The following is an 8,274-nucleotide window of genomic DNA, read 5'->3' as shown; positions in this document are numbered from 1 at the left end:
GCAGCCAGACCTTTCTCCAACGCCGGTACAGACCGAGACACATCTGACTATGAGAGACTAGAGTTGTTGCAGCCGTTGGTGAGGTGGTCTCTAGTGAGGAGTAACAGACAGAAAACAGATCTGATTCAAACGCTTTGTTTGTATTTAGTGCTGTCGGAGGTTAAAAACCAAGCTTAACTCAGAGATTTACAATGAACCTTTTAAAAATAGCTATATATCAATTTTGAAATGGACACTGATAACACAAGACTTCAGATACAAATACATCACATGCAACTTATCTGTAAATAAAGATACATACATATTTTTAAGCCTACAAGTACATCCTACAACAGTATCTGAAGCCCTTATTAAAACAGGAGTTTATGGATCAGTTTGACTGATGTACTGATGAGAAGATGCATGCAGCCATTTTCAACGGTCACAAAGAGAGAGGAGCCATCTTAAATATGCTGCGAGCCAATTCAGATGCTCCACACCATCAACGATGACCCGCCCACTGCCTGTCAGTCACTTCAGCAGGAAGAGCACAGCGTACAGAGGAGGAGTGTTAAACCTCCCACTGTGAAGCAGCAGAGCGAGTCACTCACAGTATCACGTGAAAACTTTCAGCTGGTCATGATTTAGAGTTTCTGACCTGCATATTCTCATCTGAGGGAGCGAACCTGAGAGAAAACTACTAATAGATTAACTTGATCAACGAGGACATTAAAATAAAACAATCCTGTGCCACCAAACTGTATGACTGACGGCCTCTCTATAACATCAACATGAACGCCTGACAATATCATGCAGACCAACACCACACACTCTGAAATGTGTAAGGAGAATAAAAGTGGATAAAACAGACATCCTTCTATCTATAGACTTAAAACTGGCAACATTTATAAAACCAGCGCACTGTGGTCTGTGGCTTTCACCAGGACCAGCTTAGTGTTGACAACGAGCCAAAACACCCTTTGTGCACACACAGATAAACACGCAGACACAGTTTTAACAGACAAATGATGCACGGAAACTTGAGGTGTCAGTACAAAGGGGCTGTTCTAGCTTTCTCACTCTCTGTTTTGGCCTCAGGAAGTCGAGCTTCACTGCTGTTTTTAAAGAAAGGCACGTGGAATAAAGGTCTATAACTGTTTATAACTGTCTATAACTGTTTTGTCTATTTTTAATACCTCAACAACCCACATGAGGAGGTGATGGGTGAAAGAGGGTTGGGCACACACACCTAACCAGTCATGCTTTTGTGAGTGCTTCTTTTCGATTTGGTGCTTTTCATTGGTGGTTGCTGTCAGAGGAGGGACGTGCTCATCATTCACAGGTCCCACCCTGGTCTTTTCACCAAGAGCTGGAGTTTGAAGTGTGATCTTTAGTTTGGTCTGCGTAACTATCTGAAAATGAGTGACAGCCTGGCTGAACTCACTTGGTGCTTTCTGTTCATAGAAATGCTGATAAAGTAGAAAAGTGCAGTCAGTCGAGCTAAGATCTCCACCCAGTGATCAAACAGCTGATCAGGCTGATGGCAGCCACTTTGACGGTTCTTGTAATTACAGCAGATGTGGCACGGCATGTTTCAGAAGTGTCCAAGAAATAGGCCTACATGCCTCGGCTAATTTTAGTGGAGTTGCAGCATGTTACACAGAACAGACTATGTTTCCTGCTGAAAACCACTGTATGTGAAATAGATATACATTATAATGATGAGGAACACTTTAATAGCTAAAACACAACCAATAATCTTTGATCCAACTCGACTTCAATGGTATTAAAAGTGTCTACAGCACAAGAAAGTAGAACATGGCATATTTGAAACAGACAAAAGGAGAAACCTCATACATGCCAACTTTGGTCAGATACTGAATCCATGACACTGATCACAGTCGTTCACCTTTAAACTGTGCTGATTATAAAGATCTCCCTGCTGCCTATTAAAAATGCCTGTAAAGCATCCATGTTTTCTCTGTTTACTCAGGTCTGCTCTGAGTAAACAGCCTTGATGGTTGGTCAAAGGGCGCAGACATGGCCCACCACAGCTCATTCACTGCCAGTCTAGCTGCAGCATGTGGCTTTGCTTTACATGAACTGGGGACGATGCGGCACACGTCTGGCATCTTAAGGCCACACGTCCACCAAAGCACTATTTCCGCAACATTGTTTTTTTGCTACAGAATATCTGCAGAAGTAAAAAAGTCGGCACAACATCGAGAATTTGCTCTGGATGAAGGGAAGGCTGATGTACATAAGAGGAGAGGACAGACCTGCTGGACTGTGTAGGTTCATGAAAGGAAACATATATCAATACATATATGCACAGTATGATAATATATTTCTCCTGCATCTCATTTCTCCTTGTTGTTGTGTGAAACTTGAACATGTAGGATGTGACAGTTGGTCTGCTGTTTTGTTGCACCACCCTTCCTCCACTGTGACTGGATGGCTGGGAAAATATTTCAACTCTCAGCGCCCAGAAAAACCATCAAACACACAGCGTTCAGTACAGAATAGACGCTCAGCACCTCGTCACACTGCTGGTGTTTGTAGCGTAGAAAACATTACACTGCCACTGCAAAGACCTCAAACATTTGTTGAGAAACGTAGATATTTCAGGCAAGGTGCTTTAAGATCAATCCCATATCATATTATTATGCCAACTCTTTACATTCGAGTCGGACTTTGCCTCCCGGAAGCGAGTTATAAGAGGTAGAAACTGAAGATGTCCTGAGATATGAAACAACACTTCAAGATCAATTTCTTTCCAGGAGCAAATGTAACATATTTACACTCTGAGGCCACAATGAAAATGGTAAAAATCAATGGAGTTTTTGTTTTGTTTGCCAAGACATCAGCATGAGCACGAAAAATTCAGCAACATCAAGTATTCATGCCTATTAAGCCTCCTCGGCTGTTGCTTTAAAATTTTATTTGACTGTGCTGCAAACATAAAAAAACACAATAGCAAAATAAAAACAATAAATTTCAATGAGTCAAAGCAATTTTTAAAAATGAACAAATTATGACTAAACATGTTAAAAAAATACCATGAGAAAACTTAAAAAAAAGAAAAGAAAATGATGCGTCTTAAATTTGCATTGATAGATTTATGTGAAGTTAAAAGCATTAAACATGTCAGCAAAGATAGTAAATCTTCCTCAAGCTCTCTACTCTTTCAAGCTAAGTCTTTCAACAGTCCGAGTGATAGCACTATAAACTAAAATGCAAAAAACTAGATGCTGAAGGATATCACCAAAAGCCATTAAAAAACCTTTTCAAAATTCCTTACAATTCATACTTTTATAAAATAACAGAATAAAAAAGTCAGACATCATTGTATGTCAAAACGACAAATTAAATATTTTCAAGGTTATCCCAATAAAAAAATGTTATCAATATCTGAACTTTAAACTGATGTGACACAACGTATTTACAAAAATTATCGAGCTTTAATTAGGAAATCCAGCAGATGTTAATCTCTTCCAAAAGCCCTGATATCAGTGTAGGTCGTCTCTCCCTCCGCTGCGTTTACATTTCTTCTCTCTGCTCTGCCAGCTTTCCTGTTGGTAAAAGTTGGTGCAGAATACACCAAGGAGTCTTCATCTCTCTGAGGAATTAAGAAAGATATAATGAGACAGCAGGTTTATATCTCTCTATGTGTTAAGAGAAAAATATGCCAATAGAGAGACAGATAGATACATCTTTTCTTTGTATACCTTACCTGCTGACTTGCAGCATTTCTTTGCAGAGTGACGGCATCTGTATCACAAAATAAATTCAAGATTTAAGATGAAATATGTTTTAGGAGGTCAATTTACACACGTATGTAAATCCTGTGAAGTCAGATTTTGCAAATTACTGGTTTAAAGATTGATGTATGAGAAACTTTTATTACCGTTACAATGATTACAAGTTTTCTTCTTGATGGTATAAAGGAGGAAAGCAATAACAATCAGACTTATAGCCAAAGCTGCAAATAGCAGAAACAGGATTGGGCTGGGCAAATTCTGCAAATCCCACAAGTTGGGCGCTGAAACAATACAAGGACCAAAAAATGAAGGTTATTTGTTTTTGATAAAATGTAATACATAAGGAGCAAATCTTGCATAATTCATCACAATGATTTTGACCAGAAGTTTTCATCTCTTACCTTGAATGTCCACTTTTGATCCATTTCCAAATAATATCTCCCCACATGTGGCCACAGCACAGTAATAAGTCCCAGAGTCAGAGGAGCTGACGTCCTTTGAGAAGCTGTAGACACATTTCTGTGCAGATGGATCTTCAGGACTCTTCTCACATTCATCACGACTGTTTCTTTGAGCATAAATTAAACTGGGGTGAGATTCATCAGATCCGGCTCTGAACCAGATCACACTGTGTTCCTCTGGACATGTTTTCTTCTCAGAGTCAGAGAGGACTGAACACTGCAGAGTCACTGAGTCTCCTGGACGGACTGGATCAGATGAAATGTTTTGAATGACGGCAGTGATATCAGGTTCTGGTCCTGGGAAACATACGGACAAAAAGGCATGCTTAACTCACTTAGATGAGCATAAATGTAGTTAAAATGCTAAAATAACTGCTGTTATAAATGATGTTTACCTTTGATGTTCAGAAAAGTGCCTTTCAAAAATGTCATGATAAGTACGTCTACTTCTATACAGTAATAAAATCCAGTGTCACTGAGCCGTGTTTCCTGAATATCCAGAATAAATGTTCCAGGCTCTTGTTTAGCTGTAAAGTTAGGAGTCTTGTTAACAACATCATAATCAAAGTTATATGTTCCTCCCAAGAATTCAGGTAAGTTTCCAGAAACAAGCCTGAACCAAAATAAGGTTTCTTGGTTAATAGATTTCTGGCGATCACATGTTAGAGTCACATGTTGTCCAACATCAACAGTCTTTGTCTCCAAGATCTGATCCTGTGAACATCCTGAAAAAATAAAAGGCACAGAGGTTAATGCTAAACAACAGAGAATCATGTATTAAATTACTGTAAGAGGATGATAAAAAATATACTTACGTCCCACTCTGAGCATGAGCAGTATATAAAATACGATCAGCATTTTCATGTGAATCCACTTGTAACTGCAGTTAAATTACATCGTATTAGGAGACGACTCGCCTTAATGTAATCACATAAAGTGGGAGGGAACAATTTCAGAGTGATCTGATTGGCCCCTCTTTGTGTTGGTCTTTTACTTTGCCACAACAGTGGAAATAAAATCAACCAACGTTTCAACATGAAACAACATCATCAGCACGAGTCTGTTTCATGTTTGATGGTGGGTTTCTATAGCTGACACTGAAAGTAAACACGAGTTAAAGCTGGAGGGTGCAGTTTTCAGAAAAAAAAGGCAGAATTTGAAAATTCACCTTTTGACGCTCTCCCCTCTCTGTCCTGAGCCCCTCCTCCCAGACGAGTGCCAACATGTTGGACACACTAGATATCCGTCCAGCATCAGGTTTGGACACCCAGGACAGTGTGTCCATTCACGCTTGTTACATACATCGTCTCTTTTCAAAATAAACTTGCATTTTCACAGGAAATGTAGTCTCTGTTTGATAAATGCATACAGTCTTTTTCAAAATAGACTTACAACACTGGCAAAAAGCTTTATTTTTGGTTTATTTCCTTTGATTGAGGAAACACATCAAAAACATCATAGTCTGGCCTGAAATGAGTAACCCTGTCATTAGAGTAATGTAACGTCAAGTGACATACTGTATGTCTTTAGCATCATGTGCTACACAAACTATGCTGCTGGTACGAGCCCCTTCTCTCCCTGCACCTTACCGTTTTCAAAATTGACATCGCTCCATGAAACCTCACATAGCCAGACCTATTGCCACATTTTGGCTAAGTGCCGTGTGGGAAACAACAACAACTAACTCTGCACTGCAGAAACAACCTACAGATTTAAATGTCATTCAGTGTTTCACACAGCATTTTCTTTTGCAGATTTAGTTATTTTAATGCTCACCTCCATGCGTGCAGATGATGTATTAAAAAAGTTTTGAATGATGGCAGTGATATCAGGTTCTGGTCCTGGGAAATATAAAGACAAAAAAGCATGCATAACTCACTTAATGAGCATAAACTGTAGTTGATTCAGTTGTTCTGCCAAAACAAGTTCCCTCTTAACACTATTTTACAGTAGCACCGTCACTGCGTCCTGAGCTTAGCTTCGCCAAGATGGTTGTGATTGATTTTAGGAAATGCAAACAACCCAGAGAGTAAGAGGGCACAAGTCCATACAGATTGTTGTAATTTTAATGTTTCTATCCCAATGACTTAAAGGCCTATTATGTTTTTCAAACCATCCTGGTGCCTGGACCTGTATTCCCTTCCATGAACATCTGGGCTTTGAAGGTGCAGCCAGACCTTTCTCCAACGCTGGTACAGACCGAGACACATCTGACTATGAGAGACTAGAGTTGTTGCAGCCGTTGGTGAGGTGGTCTCTAGTGAGGAGTAACAGACAGAAAACAGATCTGATTCAAACGCTTTGTTTGTATTTAGTGCTGTCGGAGGTTAAAAACCAAGCTTGACTCAGAGATTTACAATGAACTTTTTCAAAATAGTTAAATATCAATTTTGAAATGGACACTGATAACACAAGACTTCAGATACAAATACATCACATGCAACTTATCTGTAAATAAAGATACATAAATATCTTTAAGCCTACAAGTACATCCTACAACAGTGTCTGAAGCCCTTATTAAAACAGGACTTTATGGATCAGTTTGACTGATGTACTGATGAGAAGATGCATGCAGCCATTTTCAACGGTCACAAAGAGAGAGGAGCCATCTTAAATATGCTGAGAGCCAATTCAGATGCTCCACACCATCAACGATGACCCGCCCACTGCCTGTCAGTCACTTCAGCAGGAAGAGCACAGCGTACAGAGGAGGAGTGTTAAACCTCCCACCGTGAAGCAGCAGAGCGAGTCACTCACAGTATCATGTGAAAACTTTCAGCTGGTCATGATTTAGAGTTTCTGACCTGCATATTCTCATCTGAGGGAGCGAACATGAGAGAAAACTACTAATAGATTAACTTGATCAACGAGGACATTAAAATAAAACAATCCCGTGCCACCAAACTGTATGACTGACGGCCTCTCTATAACATCAACATGAACGCCTGACAATATCATACAGACCAACACCACACACTCTGAAATGTGTAAGGAGAATAAAAGTGGATAAAACAGACATCCTTCTATCTATAGACTTAAAACTGGCAACATTTATAAAACCAGCGCACTGTGGTCTGTGGCTTTCACCAGGACCAGCTTAGTGTTGACAACGAGCCAAAACACCCTTTGTGCACACACAGATAAACACGCAGACACAGTTTTAACAGACAAATGATGCATGGAAACTTGAGGTGTCAGTACAAAGGGGCTGTTCTAGCTTTCTCACTCTCTGTTTTGGCCTCAGGAAGTCGAGCTTCACTGCTGTTTTTAAAGAAAGGCACGTGGAATAAAGGTCTATAACTGTTTATAACTGTCTATAACTGTTTATTTTGTGTTTATTTTTAATACCTCAACAACCCACATGAGGAGGTGATGGGTGAAAGAGGGTTGGGCACACACACCTAACTAGTCATGCTTTTGTGAGTGCTTCTTTTCGATTTGGTGCTTTTCATTGGTGGTTGCTGTCAGAGGAGGGACGTGCTCATCATTCACAGGTCCCACCCTGGTCTTTTCACCAAGAGCTGGAGTTTGAAGTGTGATCTTTAGTTTGGTCTGCGTAACTATCTGAAAATGAGTGACAGCCTGGCTGAACTCACTTGGTGCTTTCTGTTCATAGAAATGCTGATAAAGTAGAAAAGTGCAGTCAGTCGAGCTAAGATCTCCACCCAGTGATCAAACAGCTGATCAGGCTGATGGCAGCCACTTTGACGGTTCTTGTAATTACAGCAGATGTGTACGGCATGTTTCAGAAGTGTCCAAGAAATAGGCCTACATGCCTCGGCTAATTTTAGTGGAGTTGCAGCATGTTACACAGAACAGACTATGTTTCCTGCTGAAAACCACTGTATGTGAAATAGATATACATTATAATGATGAGGAACACTTTAATAGCTAAAACACAACCAATAATCTTCGATCCAGCTCATCTTCAGTGGTATTAAGAGTGTCTACAGCAAAACAAAGTAGAAAGTAATGCATTTTAACAGACAAAAAGAAAAACCTTTTAAACGTCTGCTTTGGTCAGATACTGAATCCATGACACTAATCACAGTCGTCCACTTTGACACTGTGCT

The 8,274-nt window shown here is 39.9% G+C and overlaps 1 protein-coding gene across 1 annotated transcript; it reads right to left on the bottom strand.

The window, feature by feature from the left end:
• Window positions 1-2,900: 2,900 nt before the first annotated feature.
• Window positions 2,901-5,221, bottom strand: LOC121947647 (uncharacterized). The gene is made up of 6 exons (XM_088080867.1): window positions 5,017-5,221; window positions 4,597-4,926; window positions 4,142-4,498; window positions 3,887-4,021; window positions 3,713-3,750; window positions 2,901-3,598 (listed from the first exon to the last, which is right to left on the bottom strand). The coding sequence occupies exons 1-6, from the start codon at window positions 5,063-5,065 to the stop codon at window positions 3,464-3,466; spliced, it is 1,044 nt and encodes a 347-aa protein (XP_087936993.1). The 5' UTR covers window positions 5,066-5,221; the 3' UTR covers window positions 2,901-3,463.
• Window positions 5,222-8,274: the final 3,053 nt, after the last annotated feature.

Source organism: Plectropomus leopardus, chromosome 8 (assembly GCF_026936395.1).
Source record: "Plectropomus leopardus strain MGB_pleo_1.0 chromosome 8, ASM2693639v1, whole genome shotgun sequence".
NCBI lineage: Eukaryota > Metazoa > Chordata > Actinopteri > Perciformes > Serranidae > Plectropomus > Plectropomus leopardus.
Note: the sequence above shows the minus strand (reverse complement) of the source record. Positions and strands in the feature narration are given on the sequence as shown.